Genomic DNA, 20,673 nt, shown 5'->3' with positions numbered 1-20,673 from the left:
CTGTAGATGTGTCATGGTTTTAATGAAGGTGAGAGCGAGCGTGGACTCACCTCAGTGTGGGCGGAGCTACTAACTCCGTTTGTGTCCAGAGAGAAGAGCTTCTCCGTCAGCTCCACCTTCAGCTCGTTCTCCACAGAGCTGCAGTAATCACCAGGACTGCTCGGCTGCACAGACAAAAAAGAAGTGACCCATAGGCCCCTCCCACCACCAACAACACTCACTCACACACTACTTTCACACTAGGTAATGTGGGTGAAGTGCCTTGCCCAAGGACACAATGACAGATACCACTGGGGTGACTGTCCCCCACTGTGGCCCCTGGAATTCTCAGTGGTTTCCATCATCTACTGACCAGGACCAGATTGTGTGTTTTTAGTATGTCTGTTGTTGTTGTGCTGATTATGATAGTATTCTGTGCATTTCTATTGTTCTTTTGAGTATTTTTCCAGTAAGATATGTTTTTTTGGAGTAATTTTTCTGTATTTCTGTTGTTGTTTTGATTGCTTGTTAGTACTGTCAGTTTGCAGAGTCATTTTTGGTGTGTATATTCAGTTTTTTAGGTCTTTTAAAGGGGACATATGATGGTTTTAAATCCTTCCTTTTTACATATAAATCATACAGTTATGGTCTATATAAAGCTGAACTGCAATGCTTGGGTCTGAATTCCTCATTATTATAGCTCCACCCCTTTTCTACCCCTTTTCTGATGTGCTTCTGAGAGCAACTCGTTTTGGTGCTGTCTCTTTAAATGCTCCATACCCCGCCCCCTCTTCAGGTGACACTCGGTTCAACTCCACCCTGCTCGGCCATTTTTGTAGTTTGATAGAAGAGATACGGCTATGTAGCGGAGCATAAACTTTTTATTCAGAGGTTATTTACAAAATGTCAACAACGTTAGACTTGTCCATCCAGCCTTACATGTTCCAGCCAGAGTCTGACCCAGTGGAGTGAGATGAAAATGAAGAACCTGCAGAACCCTAACAAGTGAGCTAACACATGCACCGAGCTAACGCTAGCACCAAGCTAACGTCACGAAATGCATTTTAATACAGTCTTTTCAAAGACAAAAGGGCAAAATGAAATGACTAATGAAAACTTTAGACTTAAATTAAATCACGTAGGCCATATGACCGTGTGCGTCAGATCACGTCGTTCGTTCAATCAGCGCACACACACGCATACGTACCGTGGAGCAGCTGCTCAGGCTGGGCGTGGCGCTCCCTGGTGGTGGATTCTGTCTCACGGTGAACATTCCAGCCATGTTAGCGACGTCTTCGGGAACCGTCGCCACGGTGACCGACATGTGAGCCTCACTGGACCAGGAAGGAGGAGCTGACGGAGGCAGAGGCGGAGCTTTCAAACAGTAATAATGATGTAAAGGAAACAGAATAGACTCCAAAAAAACACACAAAACAACAACAAACACAAAAAAAGCCCATACAAATATACAAAATGACAACAAAAAAGTACATAAAAAACACACAAAACAACTTAAAAAACACACAAAACAATTGACAACACAAACACAGGACTAGAGAATATGTAAAGGTAATGGCTCTGACCGAAGTCCAGTGATACGTTGGCATTGGAGTCGGCGTGGTGGGGGGGCTGGGGGGACTCCTCAGGCTCCTCCTTCATCTCGGCTCCGAACCTAAAGAAACTGCTCACGATTGAAGGCTTTAGCAGCGACTGGTTCTGCTCCAGAGACAAAACCAGGGACTTCTCCTCTATGTCACTGTAGCCATAGAACACATGAAAAGGTTCTCAACATGTGGCTCAGAAACCAGAGTGGGTCACAGACTTGCTTTTTATAATAAAGTAATATCAAAGTCTGCAATCATTATTTACTAATTCAATTTTAAGGTGATTTTTAAACAGATTTTTGGAACTTTTATTCTGTTTTTAGGTCTTTAAAGTATTAAAGCATGTTTTTAGGGACTTTTATTCTATTTTTTAGGTCTTTTAAATGCTTTAAGTCTGTTTTTAAGTAGTTTTTGTGTGTTTTTTCTCTATTTTGTCTGTTTTAGCCACTTTTATTCCCTTTTGGGTCCTTACAGTTTGTTTTCAGGTTCTTTTAGTCTGTTTTAGTACCTTATACTCTGTAGTTTGTTTAATTTAATATATTTCAGGTCTGTTTAGTGAGTTTTTAGGTCCCTTTAGTCTGTTGTAAGAACTATATGCAGCTTTTTGGTACTTTTAATTTATTTTTGGTCTGTTTTTCATGTATTCTGTCATGTTTGGTCCTTAAAGTCTGTTTTTTATTATATATTATATAGTATGTCTTTAGATGTTTTAGGCTATTTTTATATGTACGTGCTCTTTAATGCTTAATGTCAGATATTTTCAGTCAGTTTGGCCTGTTATTAGGTTTTATTCTTTTTTTTGTTCTTATGATTTGTTTTTAAGTCTCATATTTTTGCTTTTGATCTACATTTCATTATTTGAATTTAGCAGGCTGGAATTAGTCGACCACATGTGACTAGTTTGTGGTTGTTATTACAAAATAAAACGAAATGTTTTATTTTTTTGTAATGTAAAAACATGTTTCTTCCTGTAATAACCAGAGCAGATAGGAGAGAATGATGGTTTACCTGAGCACGTAGTTGACGCACACAATGCACTGTGGCTGGGAGTTACGGTTGTTATAAATAACGGTTCCCTGAGTCTCCACCCACACGTAGCCGCCGCTCTTTGCTAGCATACGATAGCAACCGCTCAGCGCCTGGCCTTTGGAGCACACTGGAGGAGAGAAGAAGAAACACACACACCTTTAATAGGTGACACGCAAATCTGTGTGTGTGTGTGTGTGTGTGTGTGGTTGGTGGATTGTAGACCTTTTCATGACTGCTTGTGTATAGTTTGCAGCGTGTGTGTGTTTAACAGCAGCGTGGGAAACTAGCAGAGAGCGAACATTAGGCCACTGACTCTGTGTGTGTGTGTGTGTGTGTGTGTGTGTGTGTGTGTGTGTGTGTGTGTGTGTGTGTGTGTGTGTGTGTGTGTGTGTGTGTGTGTGTGTGTGTGTGTGTGTGTGTGTGTGTGTGTGTGTGTGTGTGTGTGTGTGCGCGCGCTCTGATCAACAGGGTTGGTCACGGTGGCCGTGAGACGGAGAAGAAGAGACGAGCAGTGAGACACAAATGCACACAACACACAAAAAAACAGACACGCACCATATAGGCAAGGGCACGTGACTTAAAGACGTCTAAACACACAACATGAAGGCGAAATATACACACGCACACACAACTCGCACGACATGCAAACATACAACTGAACGATACACACACAATGCATGCAAACAGACACACAATTACACAACTGAAATATACACACACTGTATGTCAACAGACACACAAACACACAACTTAAAGATACACACTGGGTACATACACACACACACACACACACACACGGCATTTATAGACAACGGACGACAGAGACACAAATTACAGACACACTACACAAAGATAAGGGGACACACACACACACACACTCACACACAGAGGCCACCTGGTCCCGTTCATTAGAGTCTGATCAGGTTGACAGCAGCTTTATTAAATTAGATCACAGATATTCTAACGACACACGCACGCACACGCACACACACACCTGTGATGCTTATAGCTTAAGAAAATGATGTCTTATCAGCCCTGATTGCTCACAGCTGATCAAAGTCACTCACAATCAAACACCTTTGACTGTAACCGTGGAAACGACATCATCAAAAACAAGTAAACTCTTTTTGGGTGTGTCACTGGTCACATGTTGTGTTACTCACAGTTGTGGTGGTTCTTAGTGAAGCAGTCTGAGTCCAGTGCGTGATAGAAGTCGTACACAGACCGACCCAGAAGATCCTCAGGACTGTAACCAATCAGATCCCTCACCCTGTGGGACACACACACACACACGCACACGCACACGCGCACACACACACACACACACACACACACACACACACACACACACGCACACACGACAATATAATCCAATATTGTTTTACTGTATGGTTGTGAACTAAAACATGTAGAACAATTGTATAAACAAGCGATCAAAGTTTTTGCCAATAATCAATAGGAATAGTCGACCAATCACTGCTCCAGACTGATCCAACTTTACAGCTTTTTAAAAAATGCTGAAAAATGGTTAAAGGGGACATATCATGGTTTTAAATCCTTCCTTTTTACATATAAATCATACAGTTATGGTCTATATAAAGCAGAACTGCAATGCTTGGGTCTGAATTCCTCATTATTATAGCTCCACCCCTTTTCTGCCCCTTTTCTGATGTTTTGAACTCGTTTTGGTGCTGTCTCTTTAAATGCAAATGAGACACTTCATACCACGCCCCCTCTTCAGGTGACACTCGGTTCAACTCCACCCTGCTCGGCCATTTTTGTAGTTTGATAGAAGAGATACGGCTATGTAGCGGCGCATAAACTTTTTATTCAGAGGTTATTTACAAAATGTCAACAACGTTAGACTTGTCCATCCAGCCTTACATGTTCCAGCCAGAGTCTGACCCAGTGGAGCGAGATGAAAATGAAGATGATGAACCTGCAGAACCCTAACAAGTGAGCTAACACAAGAACCGAGCTAACGCTAGCGCCAAGCTAACGTCAAGAAATGCATTTTAATACAGTCTTTTCAAAGACAAAAACGTCAAAATGAAATGACTAATGAAAACTTTAGACTTAAATTAAATCACGTAGGCCATATCATCAAGGATCTAAAACTAGCACACAGCGCTAACATATGAAGACGGTGCAACTGCTAATGCTAACAAAACAATGACAGGGACGTCTTATCATCACACTTTTTAGCGTTATTTACAGCTTACCGAAGTGCTCTGTTCATCGTCTCCAAAGATAGAAGGAATTGAACCATCAATCAGACAAAGTCTTTCTGTAAATCCTTCTTTATACTGGTGGAGGTTGATGAAGCAGTCATCATTGAAGTGCTTCACACACACAAAAATGACCTTATCCACAGATGTGGTACATTTCTATAAAAAATAAAACTCAACCAGACACTTTGAAAAGGTTCTGATGCTGGGAGACGGTGTAATGAAGCGTGTGGGTTACTACATCCAACAACCCAACATTTTGACTTATCCTCTCGTAACTTCTGCATCCTGGAGCTTGAACTACAAAATAAAAGCCAGAAATAAAAATGGTGGATTGCTCGAAGTGTCTCGAAGGGCCTGGAGTCGATGTCCTAATTTAGCAGTTCTGCTGCAAATACTGTGACGTTATTGTTCAAAAAACGTAATAGAGAATAGAAAAATCTAAACAGATTGAAAAATATGAGCAAAACAGAAAATAAAGATATCAACGGAGCATCTGAAGAGATTAATTTGAACTTTTCTGTACTTTTAAACACTAAATATACAACAAAATGCATTTAAGGGCTAAAAAAGTGGATTTAACATATGTCCCCTTTAAAAGAAAATCAATCATGTGACCATCTATAGAAGTTTTTATATCAATAAGACATTGCTTCGGTTGGTTGTAAATAATGTATATATTATGTTATATTTTAAGGAGGCTTGGAGTGTCTCAAAAACAACCTTCAATGGAAACATGTTCAAAGGGCAATTATACTCTGTCGACATTTAGAAATATCGCTTTTATTTTGTAAAGATAATCAAAATAAAGTAAAGTAAATAAAGTAATAAGTAAAGCTGATAACGTAGCCACGCCCCTTCACCCTTTAACCTCCACTCAGCTAGCGAGCTATGCATGCTACATGCCAAGTTAACCCCAAAAATGCGACACCCAACAACAAACAATACAACTAACAAAGCAAAATAAAAAAAACACACAGACTGATTCCCTAACTAGCTAAAGAGACGAGTCAGCACAAAGTGTGAGAAGAAAAGCTGGGACAGGAAGTGACCCTTGGACAGCAGCCTTCACTGAGACAAACGGAGCAGGAAGTACATTCTTCATCCTCACCCCCGTTAGCATGAGTGGCTTCACTGAGCCTCGTCCTCGTCCCACTGGGACACATTCAGGAGATTAACCAATTAAAAACACTTTCAACTGTGGGAATCAGCGAGTTATTCCTTCTTTTTCAGACCCAACGTCACGTGTGCTAACCGTCCTAACCGTCCTATCCGTGAACACTGGGGGCCTGTGGAGGAGCAGAGCACGGCTTATGCAACGATACAGCTGCTGTGACGGAACGTCGACGAGAATGTTAAACATCCAGAGAAGAAGAAGAAGAAGAAGAAGAAGAAGAAAGGACAGACTGAGCAGGAACCAATGAGCTCGCAGGAAGTAGGTTACCATGGTGCCCGTTTCTGTCCTTTTATAAATACAAGCATTTCCTCACTGGGTTCACACGTAAATTAATAAGTGATCAAAGTAATTATGAATATAAGTAAGTAATTAGGTAACATAAGTATCAAAGTTAGTAAGTGAATAACTTTGTATATAAGTGAGTAAAAGATTAAGTTAGTATAAAACCAAGTAGGTAAATAAGTTAGTGAGTAAGTAATTAAGTATGTTAGTAATAAAGTAGGTAATTCAATAAGTTAATAACTGCATAAATAAGTACATACCTTAGTGAGCAAGTAGGTAAATAAGTATCTAAGATAGTAAGTAACTTTGTATGGAAGAGAATAAAAGTAAGTTAGTTTATAATGACATGAATAAACAACCAAGTTAGTAAGTGAGTGAGTAGTGGGAGTGAAGAAGTAACTCACTAAGTATGTCATTTAAAAACATAAGTCATTTAGAAACTGAGTCAGTGAATAAGTACCTTAACTAAATAGTAATTAAGAAATAAAGTAGTTATTTCAGTAAGTTAGTAACTAAGTAAATAACACAATGTAGGCTGATAATAACTAATGATCACAGCAGAGTTTAGGTTTGGAAAACAAATGATGTGACGAGTATTTTAACTTTACAGTTTGACCCACATCCCATCTGTTATCATTGAGGAGGCGGGGCTTATGACCTATACTGCAGCCAGTCAGCAGGGGGAGCTCTAAAAATAAAAGCTTCACTCCAACAGGGAGTTTGTCCTGTTCATTATTTTTACAGTCTATGGTGTGTGTGTGTGAATGTGTATGTGTGTGCGCGCACCTGTCGTCACAGTAGGTAAACTTCATGTCCATGCTGTGGCGGCTCAGGAACGAGTGGCTGTCGAGGGGCGTGTCTATGTTGGACGGGTGGGGGATGGGCTCACAGATCAGCACGGCGCAGGTCAGCGGTGGCTCCTTAAAGCCACAGAGCACACGTGGAGGAGAATCGGTGTACGTCCCCAGGTGTCCGGTGCAGTGGAGCACCTGCAATCATTACACACATTATATACAGAAATATAGAGAGTAATATACGAGCAAAAGCACACGTCTGAGTTAGCTTAGCACGTAGCAACTGGTCTCATGTGTTTGGGTTAGCTTAGCACATAGCGACCAGTCCCACATGTTTGTTTAGCTTATTATGTAACAAACAGTTCCAGATGTTTGGGTTAGTTTAGCACGTCGCAACCAGTCCCACACGTGTTGGCTTAAAGGATAAAGAGGCGGGGCTACATTATCGTGGTTGGTTACCTTCCAGCTAGCTGACTTCAGGTTGACGGTGCGTCCTCTGTTGGTCACCGTGCACTTCATCCTCATGAAGAAGTCTCGCTCCGTGTTCAGCTCTTTGCTTTTCTTACTGAAGCCACCGCCTTAAAAAAAAAAAACACATGATTAGCGAGAGTTAGCATTAGCAACATGTCAGAGTCAGTGGATGCTGCACATGTATTAGCTTTATTAATTAGCGTAATTAACGTGTTTTGTTCTTTCAAAGCTTTACATTGTTAATTTAAAGCTGCACAGTAGTGAAACTCAGACCATGACTCAGCAATAACGCTAGCTTAGACTGTGGTGTTCAGAATGGCAGGAACTTTAAAGTGTTCTTTATATCAATAGGTTAACTGGTTAAACTAGTTAGTTTATTTTAGTAACTACTTAAACTTTTTAGAACACAAAAAACAGATATTTATTCAGTGTTATCTGACACATCAGTTTCTTTCAGAATAAAAGCCCAGGTGTCTTATTTTCTTTGAATGATTTAATTTTGGTGAGCTCTGAGTGTCAGTGAGGAATGTAGGTCACTGTTACATCATCATCATCAGGCCACAGTTCAACAACTTCACTGATGCAACGCAACAAGCGTGTGCATAAGTGTGTGTGTGTGTGTGTGTGTGTGTGTGTGTGTTTCCCTCAGCATTGTGTTACGTAACACTTTTGAGTGACGGACACATTTACTTCCTCGCTCATCCTGCCCTTTGGCTCTATGTGTCTATTGTTGTCTTCAGTTTCTTTTCGTCCTTCACACACACACACACACACACGGTTCCTCTGACCTTCTGTTCTCCTGTTTGTTCTCGATTCTTGCTCATTGTTACATAATCACTCACTTTTTTGTGTTTCTGCTGAATGACAACCATCGATAAAAACCAACCAATCAGCATTTAGTCCCACATGAGGCTGACAGCATCACAGGACAAACCTTATATCTACTATTACTCTACAATAACAGATGTAAACACATCAAAGTGTGTTAATGATGGAGGATCTGTTCTTCTAATTCACTAACGTGGGTGAGAACTATTTAATGACACTCATGTATTCAAACCACTGTTTTGCAGCATTTACTCAAAATTAATATTTTCCCCTTTCTTGAAATGTTGTGGATTGAAATCTAACACTTAATGTATGACAAGAAACCCAGAAACAAGTTACAGTTTAAAATTAGAAAAACTTCCACAAAAAACCCACAAAAATACACAAAAAAACCAAAATGACAAAAAAGAGAAAAAAGATTAAACATCTCCAAAAAGAAACATGATGACACGTAAAACTAAGAAAAAGACATAAAAAACACACAAAATGACACAAAAAACCACAAAGTAACAAAAAAAAACACCAAAACACCACAAAAAGATGACACACACAAAAAAACCTTCCACAAAAAAAGACAAAAAAGACATAAAAACAACAGCATAAAAAAACCATAAACTCAAAACGACACAAAAAAGAAAAAAGATTGCGCAGACACAAAAACTCAAAAGTGACATAACAACACATAAAATTAAGAAAATGACAACACACACACACACACACACACACACACACTAAACAATAAAAGTCTTTAGGTATGTTCTGACCAGCCATCTTCAGGCTCAGGTTCTCTCTGATCTCCTCATGGTCACATGGGTGTGTGAAGTCAAAGATGCTGTGGCCTGTGAGCTCCACCTGGAGAACACAAACACAACAACTCAGACACAACACAACACAACACAACACACAACCCTAGCGTCTGAACGTCCACACATAGACAAACGGAGGAAAAGCCACGCCTCGATCCAAGTCCACCGTCTACTTCTCAGCGTGGTGCCGGACGGACGCAGGAAGACGCTGATTGTGTTTAGGGTTCAGTGTGTTCGTTCATCTGGACACACACACACCGCTGGCATGGGAGTCATGCACACGCACACACACACACACACTACTTTCAGAGCTTAAAACTAACAACTAGAAGCTGGGCCAGATGTTTCCCAGGGGATCAGATTGAAAGCAAACTCAACCAGATACAAAGAATTACAGAAAGGGAAAGAAACAATCTGACGTACAGTTAAAAAGATAAAAACGGCTTTCACTTAGCCTTCGTCGCTAGGAAAATACACATTGGATTGTGTCACTTTGGTCAGCAGGATATGGATAAAAACAATCTGTGACCTGAGTATAGAGTCCTTCAACAGCCCTTGATTTACTCTATAACTTCAGCCACCAAAACGTGTCAGCGCACTGTTTAAGGGAGAGTAAAGGTCCCTTAGGGGAGCCCTTCTTCTCTGCTTCATTGTCTACTACCAAACCTCAGAGTCGGAACTGGTGCCCCCTGTGGTCACAGATTTTTTCCAAGTCACAAAAGTTTGTCCCAAGTTATTATTTTGACTGAAAAATCTACTAAATGAATGTTTCACTCCAAAAGAAAACAACGGGATGTTTACAGGCGTGCTTGATTCTGATTGGCCGCTAACCGCTGCTTCTTCAGTCAAACAGAAAGGGCATCATTTCGATCTTTTTTTTTTTTTTTTTACTTGTCTGCACATGCTGTCAAAGGTCAACACCACAGGAAGTTCAATCATTATGAGACAGCAATGCATATTTTGTTATTGCAATAAAATACATTGATTTATTTTATTGCTTAATTGTGACCATCACCAGCCCTCCCTAAGGAAGGGTAAGAAATCTTTTATTATAGGGAGGATATAAAAAGGGAGAGCAGTGTTACACCTAAGTGGAGGGGGAGGGGGAGGGGAGGGGAAAGGGAGCAGGGAGGAGAGACTCAAGGCAGGAAATAGAAAAGGTGGGGAAGAATAGACTGTTTTGCAGTGAGGGTGAGATGTGAGATTGTAGAATATATTGTGTAATCCAGCCAGTATGGTGACAAGTGTGAAGCTTAGCTATAATGGTGGTGGCTGTGAACAGGGGGAATGAGTGAGCGGTAGTACCTAAAACAGGTATTTGGGATTAACGTGTCTAAGGTTAAGCCCAGTATGAGTTTTATCCCACATCCCAAGGCGTGCCAGTGCATCGTATACCAGTATATGTGCAAAAAAAAACATAATTTCTATCTAAAGTTAGGGCTTCTGGGGTTGTCATGGCGACAGATGCATACCTGCGTCACTCCAAGGAACTTGTTGATGTTTTCCGACAGGAAGATCATGTCGCCGTCGGACGTTACCACTGCAACAAAGCCGTCTAGAGACTTCAGGTACAAACTGTCCATGTGTGCGTCACCGTCACCACATTCTCCCTGGCTGCCTGCGTGGGAAAAACAGGAGGATTTTATGAAAGAACATATAAAGCTGGAGGTCTGTAAACATCAGGAATTATGACATCATTGATCAGAAAAAGGCCTTTATTTTTCAAAAATATACTTAAAAGCAGACATCTACTCACTAATTGTACATAATCTATATTAAAACACATCAGCAGAAGTTTTACAACTGGTTTGATATTCAACAATTTTTACTTTTGAAGCAAAAATCTGATCAAATATAAGACAATTTTCCCCAAATTTCAGGGCTTTTAAAACAAATGTGACATATTTCTTAAAAAAAAAAACAATTTACACAACAAATAAAATAAAATGTAAAATAATAAAATAAATCTAGTTCTTAATTTAATGTTTTTAATCTATGAATAATTAATAAATAATAAATATAACAAAAATGTTGAATACAAAATTTACCATTCGTCAAAAAGTAAGAACACAAAAAAACTAAAACACAAAATAACTCTAAAAACACACAAAATAACATACCAAACTAAAAAAACAAATCAAACATTTAATTGATCTCATTTGATCACGAGCCCAATGTGCACACAGTGTCTTATTTAAAAAAAATACTATTGAATAACATCATAAGGTAAAAATGATGATCATTTGCAAAGGTTAAAATAATTTTATTTATTTGATGATATTTATTTTCATCAATATAATTATGAATCAGATATAAATAGGTGTGTGTGTGTGTGTGTGTGTGTGTGTGTTTCCCTGAGATAAGACCAGCTGCTCTCAGGGCCTGTAGTGAGGCCTGGGGCTGGATTTGGGGCTCAGGCCAGGTCGGGGTAAGCCTTCCCTGGGGAAGACTCCAAGCGTTCCCCCTGGGTCTCAGAGACCCCCTCCCTGGGCCGCCCCAAACGTCAGCTCGACCTTTGCCCTACATTCGTCTCAGCGATTAGCCACCTTTTGACCCGAGTGGCGTTTTTCTTCACTCTCGCTGTTGTTTCATTGTGCAACATCCTCAGATTGAAAATAGCGTTTGATTACAGTTTCCTTCTCTGCAGACTAAAGAGGTTTTCTTTCTCCTTTCTGCTCCTCATGGTTTCTACCAAACAAACCAGTCACTTACTGGTCCAAGTGGCTCAGGTTCAAGATTCCCAATTTCATTAACTGAGGTTATGAAACACAGAGTGAGTGTCGGGTCACTGAGCGCTGCTGAGATGAACCGCAGGACACCACAGACACATCAGCTTTATGTAAACCAGTAAAAAAAAAACATCAGCCCAAACCAGTAGAGAAACATCAGCCCAAACCAGTAGAGAAACATCAGCCAAAACCAGTAGAGAAACATCAGCCCAACCCAGTAGAGAAACATCAGCCCAAACCAGTAGAGAAACATCAGCCAAAACCAGTAGAGAAACATCAGCCCAAACCAGTAGAGAAACATCAGCCCAAACCAGTAGAGAAACATCAGCCCAACCCAGTAGAGAAACATCAGCCCAAACCAGTAGAGAAACATCAGCCCAAACCAGTAGAGAATCATCAGCCCAAACCAGTAGAGAAACATCAGCCCAAACCAGTAGAGAAACATCAGCCCAAACCAGTAGAGAAACATCAGCCCAAACCAATAGAGAAACATCAGCCCAAACCAGTAGAGAAACATCAGCCCAAACCAGTAGAGAAACATCAGCCATGTGGAAACCAGTACAGAAACTGGTGGTCGTTCTGTGTACATTTAGCTAGTCACAGATCAATCTGGTGACATTTTCCTCCAAAAACTGCATGTTTGGTTACAACATTTTATTTTGAAAGGCCTTGGTGAAGGGAAGTGACTTCTCCCTGTCATGCGTGAGTTCAAAATATCTAAAACTATAAATAATATAGTTTTTATTTCTCTCATAAAATACATAATGAATTTCAACTTAACAACTGAAATATTTTCTTTATTCATTACTTGTTTATTTATTTATTCAGATGTATTGATCCTTGTCTTTTTCTGCTGTGATCTCTGTTTAGATTTAAACGTGATATTTTGGTCAAGTTGCATTTCATCACTCCATCATATTTCCCACCAAAGCATTTTAACAAAATGTCTTTATTTGTTTTTAAAGATTTAGGGCCTGTACTATGAAGCTAGATAATTCTATCCTGGATTTATCACCGTTAGCTTCACCAAACATTATCCATCAGACAGAAAATATTCTCTCTCCTGTCAGCATCTCATCAGATCCACACAGTGACATGTTCACACATCACCTTTTATTGGACAGCTCGCTTTCTAAGAGATCTGATTGGTCAGGAGGCGGGGCTTTAGCACTCGCTCAGATCCTAGTCAAAACAAAACCTGGTCCTGACCAGGTTAGTCATTCAGCCTAAGCTACCATGGTGATTTAGCTCTGTAAGACGCTAACGAGCTTCGTAGGACAGCACACTGATTAAATCCTGGAAGTTAGAGCGATAAGAGGTAATCTAGCTTGTAGTAAAGGCACTTTGAGTCAAAAACTAAAGCAACAAACAAACAAACAACAATAAACAGAGTTTCCTTCTGCAGACGCAGTAAATTAAACTGAGATCATGAGAAGAGATTCAGCGTCTGTCAAGCTTCAGCTGAGCTTACATAACGTGTGTGTGTGTGTGTGTGTGTGTGTCAGCCAGCATGCACGGCGCCAGGGCGAGCGCTGTTATGGCTAACGTGCCAACAGCCCTCCACTTCCTCCACAGGCTCCGCCTCCACCTGCACATGGCAGAGCAATCAGACACTGATAAGGAGCCAATCTGAGGCTGCATCTCCACCCTCTTTACTCCGCCCCCTTTACTTAGCTCCGCCCATCCCTTCATCCTTCCATCCTGAGGAGTGACCATGAGCGCGCTCCAACTACACAAAACAACCAATAATTAAAGTTGTTTAATAACTCGTCTTTTAGCTCCTCCACTGCATCACACTCCTATAGTATTGACTAGTTTAATAAAACCTCACCAAAAGCAATAACTCATCAAACACACATAACAACAAAAAAGACAAAGTGATTTGTAAAGCAATCACACAAAACTATAATACCCAAAATAACAACATAGGACAACAGAAATGGAGAAAATCAGCTTAAAAACACACAAAATATTAATGAAAATACACAAAACAACTCAGAAAAACAACATATGACAACAAAATAATGTACCATACAGGCATACAAACAAAAATGCATAAAACAACAAAAATACACAAAATAACGTACTAAACACACATAACAAAAATACACAAAACGACTCAGAAAATCAACATAGAACAACAAAAAACACAAAATAACATACCAAATACACATAACAAAAATGCACAAAAGAACAACAAATATACACAAAACAATAAAAAACAACAACATAGGACGAAAAAATACTAAACACAAAACAACAAAAATGCTCAAAATTACTCAAAGAACACAAACACACACAATGAACACATAAAATTAATTAAAAAAAACACTAAACAGTAACAAAAATATACACAAAATAACTTACAGTTGTAGATTAAAAGTTCAGCTTTAACTGGATCATATGTACAACATACAGTAGAAATACTTTCTCTACTTTTTCTATGTTCATCCCTGATCGAATGGCTGGGAAATAATCAATCTTGGTTCATCACGAGGAACAATAAACAATAATTTACGGCCCTTTCGGAGAAACACAAATCACAGCGACTGAAAACAGCCGTCAGCGTTTTCTCTGTTAAGCATTTAAACATTAAAGAGCCTCAAGGTGCTTCATTAGAGCAGACAGATTTATAGATGAAAGCTCCATTCACACACACACACACACACACACACACTTCCTGCCCAGAGACCAGCTGTACATACAGAGGAAAATCAATCATCCTTTTACACCTGACAAATAAATCATTTTTGCATAAAAACACCAAGAAATGAGCCAAAAAAAAGTTAGATGTTTTATTTATTAAGTTTGTTAAATATAAGGATAAGATTTTAACAATTTTTCAGTGTCAATAATTAAAACTAAAAGACAGGATGACATGAAATTCAAAAAAAAAATAGGGAGTAAAACAAGTGAATAATGAGAACTAATTTCATCAAATCAGTGGCTGTTTTTTAAGCAGGGGGAGGGGACATGATTTTAAACAAGTCAATCAAAAATAATCTCTGTGTGGGGAATTTAAAACACTCTAAAATCAGTTAAATCAGGGTTTTTCAACTTCTGGGCCGTGGCACACTTGTGGGCCGTGATAGATGGTCAGGTGTACCGTGGGAAATTTTGCAATTTCATTTAATTGGTCAACAAACATTTTTGAAAAGTAACACTTAAAATTTAACAACACAGAACAAAATGGAATTATAAAAATGTATTATAAATGTATTTATAATAATAATAACAAATGTATATATATATATAATATAAATATAATATAAAATGTGATAATATAAAAAAATACATTATATAAAGCAAAATATTATTTAACAGAATGTTCAATTGTAGTTCTAATCATATTTTATGTTTTCAAGACACTTTGATAAGAATAACTGCATATTTTTAACTACAGTTTATTTTTTTTAAAAACTATGTACTGTATGTATAAAGTCACAATAGATTTATTTGCTGTTGTTCATTTGATTCCTATTAAAAACACATAAATATAACTTTTTATTAGAAAGAAGAGACATCAACATTTTTCTTTGTTTTTATTGAATTTCTATTCAACACACTTTGATAAGAATGACTGCATATTGTTAATATAGGATACAAAGTTGAATTTTTTTACATTTTCGGTTGGTGGTATTTGTGCCTTGACTCAAAAACAGTTGAAAAACTGAGTTGGATCACATAAACAGGAGTTATTAGAGTAATCAAAGTCATTTAATGTACGTGTTGGCACATACTGGTGTTGTGGTTGATCAGGTGATCAGGTGGACGTTGACCCACTGATAAGCAGTTGTTCGGTGCTGTTAAAAAGTTCTTCCTCCTCCTCGTCTTCCTCAATCCTAAAAGTGAGCGCAACCGTTTGAGCCTCACAGGAAAAAATAAAGTGTTGTTTTTGTCTCTGGGAGCGGAGCGCTGTTTGGTGTTTGGTTTGGCTGCTCTCTGATCGTCGTCGAAGAAGGAACTTCTGAACAATAGAATCACTCCTTTGGTCCAGCTTCCTCCAGCCGGGGCTAAATTTAACGGAGGAAGGACGAGGACGAGGAGATCCGAGAAAATGTGAATATCATCCAGCAACGGTTACCTTACCTTTCACACAGTCGCACATTCACCAACACACACACACATGCACGCACACAACACACAAATAAAAGCTCAGATTTAAATATTCATCTGCTCGTTTCCAGTCATCCCTCCAGTCCAATAGGGGGCACTGGTCACTGTTTTAACATTAACTGTAACTGTGTCAATAAACCTGCGTGAACATACACGTAAACTATGGTGACCATACTTTGAGGACACTTGGTCCGACCTCTGCATACGCAAAAAGTACTTGATTACCTTGTAACGGCAACATACAATGAATAAGTTGTGATTAACTCTATTCTAAAAACCTCATGACAAGCATCCATTTACAACTAAAATATTTCCATTTCCTGAACAAAATGCAACTAAGGAGGCAGGTGGTGGCCCCCATCACACAGCAATATCTTAGCACAGGTTAGCATTAGCATTAGCCAGCATTAACCTAACATTAGCACTAACCAAATCTTAGCATTAACCTAGCATTAACAGTAGCCTAGCAATAGTATTAGCCTAGCATTAACATTCATCTACCATTAGCCTAGTATTCATTTTCGGCTAGCATTACCACTAACCTAGCATTAGCATTCAATTAGCTATAGCTTTCACATGAACATAGCATTAACATTTTGTGAAAATCCGGCAGGACGGTCTGGACAAAACATCCATCCATCCATCCATCCATCCATCCATCCAACCATCCATTTTCTTCCGCTTTTATCCGGGGCCGGGTCGCGGAGGCAGCAGTCTCAGCAGAGATGCCCAGGCCTCCCGATCCATGCACACCTCCTCCAGCTGTTCGGGGGAAATCCCCGAGGCGACACCAGGCCAGCTCAGAGACATAGTCCCTCCAGCGTGTCCTGGGCCTTCCACGAGGCCTCTTCCCAATAGGACATGCCTGAAACACCTCCCGAGGGAGGCGACCAGGAGGCATCCGAAACAGATGCCCGAGCCACCTCAGTTGGCTCCTTTTGACGTGAAGGAGTAGCGACTTTACTCCGAGCTCCTCCCGAGTGACTGAGCTTCTCACCCTATCTCGAAGGGTGCACCCAGCCACCCTGCAAAGGAAACTCATTTCGGCCGCCTGTATCCGCGATCTTGTCCTTTCGGTCATTTCCAAATCTCATGACCATAGGTGAGGGTAGGAATGTAGATCGATCGGTAAATTGAGAGCTTTGCCCCCCGACTCAGCTCCCTCTTCACCACAACAGTCCGATACAGTGACCGCATCACTGCTGACGTCGCACCGATCCGTCTATCAATCTCACGCTCCATCTGATCCTCAATCGTGAACAAGACCCCGAGATACTTGAACTCCTCCACTTGGGGCAAGGACTCTCCACCGACCCAGAGAGGGGAAGCCACCTTTCTCCGGTGGAGAACCATGGCCTCAGATTTGGAGGCGCTGATCCTCATCCCAGCCACTTCACACTCGACTGCTAACCGCCACAGTGCACGCTGAAGGTCCTGATTTGATGAAGCCAACAGAACAACATCATCTGCAAACAGCAGAGATGAAATCCTGAGGTTCCCAAATCGGACCCCCTCCGGTCCCTGGCTGCACCTAGAAATTCTGTTCATAAAAGTAATGAACAGAACCGGTGACAAACGGCAGCCCTGGTGGAGACCAACATGCACTGGGAACAGGTCTGACTTACTGCCGGCAATGCGAACCAGGTTCCTGCTGCGGTCATACAGGGAACGGACAGCCCTTAGCAAAGGGCCCCGGGCCCCATACTCCAGGAGCACCCCCCACAGGGCACCACGAGGGACACGGTCGAACGCTTTCTCCAGATCCACAAAGCACATGTAGACTGGTTGGGCAAACTCCCACGAACCCTCGAGCACCGGATGAAGGGTATAGAGCTGGTCCAGTGTGCCGCGACCGGGACGAAAACCGCATTGTTCCTCTTGAATCCGAGGTTCGACTATCGGCCGGATCCTCTTCTCCAGCACCCTGGAGTAGACCTTGCCGAGGAGGCAGAGGAGTGTGATCCCTCTGTAGTTGGAGCACACCCTCCGATCACCCTTCTTAAAGAGAGGGACCACCACCATGGCCTGCCAATCCAGAGGCACTGTCCCCAACTGCCACGCGATGTTGCAGAGACGTGTCAACCAAGACAGTCCTACAACATCCAGAGACTTAAGCTACTCAGGACGGATCTCATCCACCCCCAGAGCCCTGCCCCCGAAGCTTTCCAACCACCTCGGTGACTTCAGCCAGGGTGATGGGCGAGTCCGCCTCTGAGTCCCCAGCCTCTGCTTCCTCAAAACGTATCAGAAGACATGTCTGGGTAAATCTCAGATAGTGTGTATGTGTGTGTGTGCATACGTACTGTTAGCGAGCAGCTTGTGTGTCCTCAGAAAGCTGATGGCGAGCCTCATGATGGAGGCCTTGTCCAGGTGAGTGCTAACGCTGTACGCTAACGGCAGCTGGTGAGCTAGCTCGTAGAAAACCTCCGTCTCCTTGCTGCGGCGGCAACGCGCCGCGTCCCGGGACTTCTCCTTACGACGCTCCGAGCTGCCCCTGAAGGTAACACAGAGAGAGACACTGTGATGTCGTCTGCATACGGTTTGTGTCGGAGACCATTTACAGACACACTTACCCAAAAAATATCAAATAAAATATTAGAAATAAACATAACATCCTACCCAGTCTGAGGAATTTAATGTTTTTGTTGTGAAATTTTTTTTACAATATTAATCCATTTGATGCATTTTATTTATGTATTTGTTTTCCTTTAATCAAACAGTTTTTTTTCAAAAATTATATTATATTGTCTTTATTATAATGAACTGTATTTTTGTTTATCAAAATTAACTATTGAATATATATATATATATACAGTATATACACACAGTATATATATACACCTGTAACAACAAAATGCACAAAATCACTCCAAAACTGCACAGACCGACAACAAAATTACACAAAATAACTAAAAAAAACAACATAAAACAACAAAAATACAGAAAATAACATTCCAAACACACATAACAAAAATTCACAAAATAATGTTAATTAACTATTTCAAATATATATATATATATATATATATCCTATTATATAGTTGTTGTAATAGCATTAATGAACTTAATAAACATTTTAAAGATGTCAATTTGATATTTTCTTTTACCTAAAAATGCAGATTTATCTTATCATCACTGTGTACGTTAGTGTTATAGACAAAAACTATTGATAAAAAGTGATGCTGACGGACGTTCAAAGTCCACAACACACAAAATGAACCTGTGTTTGTGTGTGTGTGTGTGTGTACTTTTGCACAATAAGAAGTAGACGAAAGTTTGAAGGCAAAGACAAAAATCTTTGAAAAAGCACGAGTTACAGACATCCTCAGGGTTTGCACACACACATCTTTATCTGCTGTAGTTGATCATCATCATCGTCTGTCACAAATACAAACTCATTAACCACCAAACAATTATATGTAGACAACAGACAATGACAGACAGCTACATCTATAGCTACAGGTGACTACAGACAGCTATGAATGAGTAGCGCTGTCCCGATAAAACTCTTTCACTTCCAATACGATACCAATATTACGATCTTTTTTATCGGTAGATACCAGAAGGGGACTAACCATCTACCATATCGGGCATCGTCCCAGTGTTTCGGGCAGACATGGTTACAGATAGTCAAAAATGGTCCAAAAGTGGCAAAAACGTGGTAAATAAAAAGGAATTAGGTGGGACGTAATAGCAAAGGGCAAAAATGTGGAACAAGAAGAGGCAAAATGTAGGGTAAAAATACAAGAAGTGGTATTTATTGGGCAAAAGGTAACTTAACTGGATGAAAAGTGGTCAAAAAAATGAAAGAAAAGACACAATTTTGATCAAAGTGTCAGTAAGAACTTGCAAAAATGGACAAAAAATAAATAGGAAAAAAGGGGTATTTATTGACAAAAGGAGCTGAAATCTGAAAAAAGTGTCAAAACTTTTTGAAAAGAGGCAAAACTTGGCCAAAGTAAATAAGGTAAAAGGGGTTAAAAAGTTTCCCCCTTTTTAGGTTTTCTGGGGAAATAATACTTAAAATGAAGACATAAAGAGCCACATGTTGAGAATCACTGACTTAATAACAAACGCTCTGGACAGAAATGCCAGGGCTGAATTTTTATCCCATCCAAATCTAATCAATATTGATCTGATATCAGCAGCAATCAATCATACTTTTATGACTTGTTTTGTGGAATGTTATAAAAGTGTTGATCAAGTGTTTACTACAATAAAATATACAATACACTAACAGCAATATGGATGAGAAAAACTCATTTATTATTTATTATGACCTGATGGGTTAAAGACATTTAAACAATAAAGTCTGTGTAAAATAAATTCAGCCATTTTCTTCTAAACATATTAAATACGTCATAAATGTTTTCCTTAAAACATGTCAAATCATTCAACCATTTATAATGTAATTATAGAGCTAGGCTTCACAATCTGTGTTTCAATGTCTGTGTTCAGGATTTAATGGGCGGGTCAGAAATCATACATAACAAAGCCATTATTAGCATAGACCCAACCCTCAGATATTTTAATTATATTGCTTTTATCATTTTTATTCTATCATTTTTTAAATGTAATTATGGTGTGAGAATGTGTCCTTTTGTTCCTGGTAAAGGTTTTAATGAAATAT

The 20,673-nt window shown here is 39.9% G+C and overlaps 1 protein-coding gene across 1 annotated transcript in view; it reads right to left on the bottom strand.

The window, feature by feature from the left end:
- Positions 1-20,673, bottom strand: part of epas1b (endothelial PAS domain protein 1b) — a 38,246-nt gene that overhangs the window by 9,711 nt on the left and 7,862 nt on the right. Inside the window, exons 2-11 of the mRNA XM_028467772.1 lie at positions 18,347-18,537; positions 10,671-10,816; positions 9,157-9,244; positions 7,553-7,671; positions 7,086-7,288; positions 3,776-3,882; positions 2,592-2,739; positions 1,563-1,735; positions 1,187-1,332; positions 51-164 (exon numbers count right to left, since the gene is read on the bottom strand). Coding sequence (XP_028323573.1) covers positions 51-164; positions 1,187-1,332; positions 1,563-1,735; positions 2,592-2,739; positions 3,776-3,882; positions 7,086-7,288; positions 7,553-7,671; positions 9,157-9,244; positions 10,671-10,816; positions 18,347-18,537 — 1,435 coding nt within the window. The remainder of the gene's footprint in view (positions 1-50; positions 165-1,186; positions 1,333-1,562; positions 1,736-2,591; positions 2,740-3,775; positions 3,883-7,085; positions 7,289-7,552; positions 7,672-9,156; positions 9,245-10,670; positions 10,817-18,346; positions 18,538-20,673) is intronic.

Source organism: Gouania willdenowi, chromosome 15 (assembly GCF_900634775.1).
Source record: "Gouania willdenowi chromosome 15, fGouWil2.1, whole genome shotgun sequence".
Taxonomy (NCBI): domain Eukaryota; kingdom Metazoa; phylum Chordata; class Actinopteri; order Blenniiformes; family Gobiesocidae; genus Gouania; species Gouania willdenowi.
This window is presented reverse-complemented; position numbering and strand designations above follow the sequence as displayed.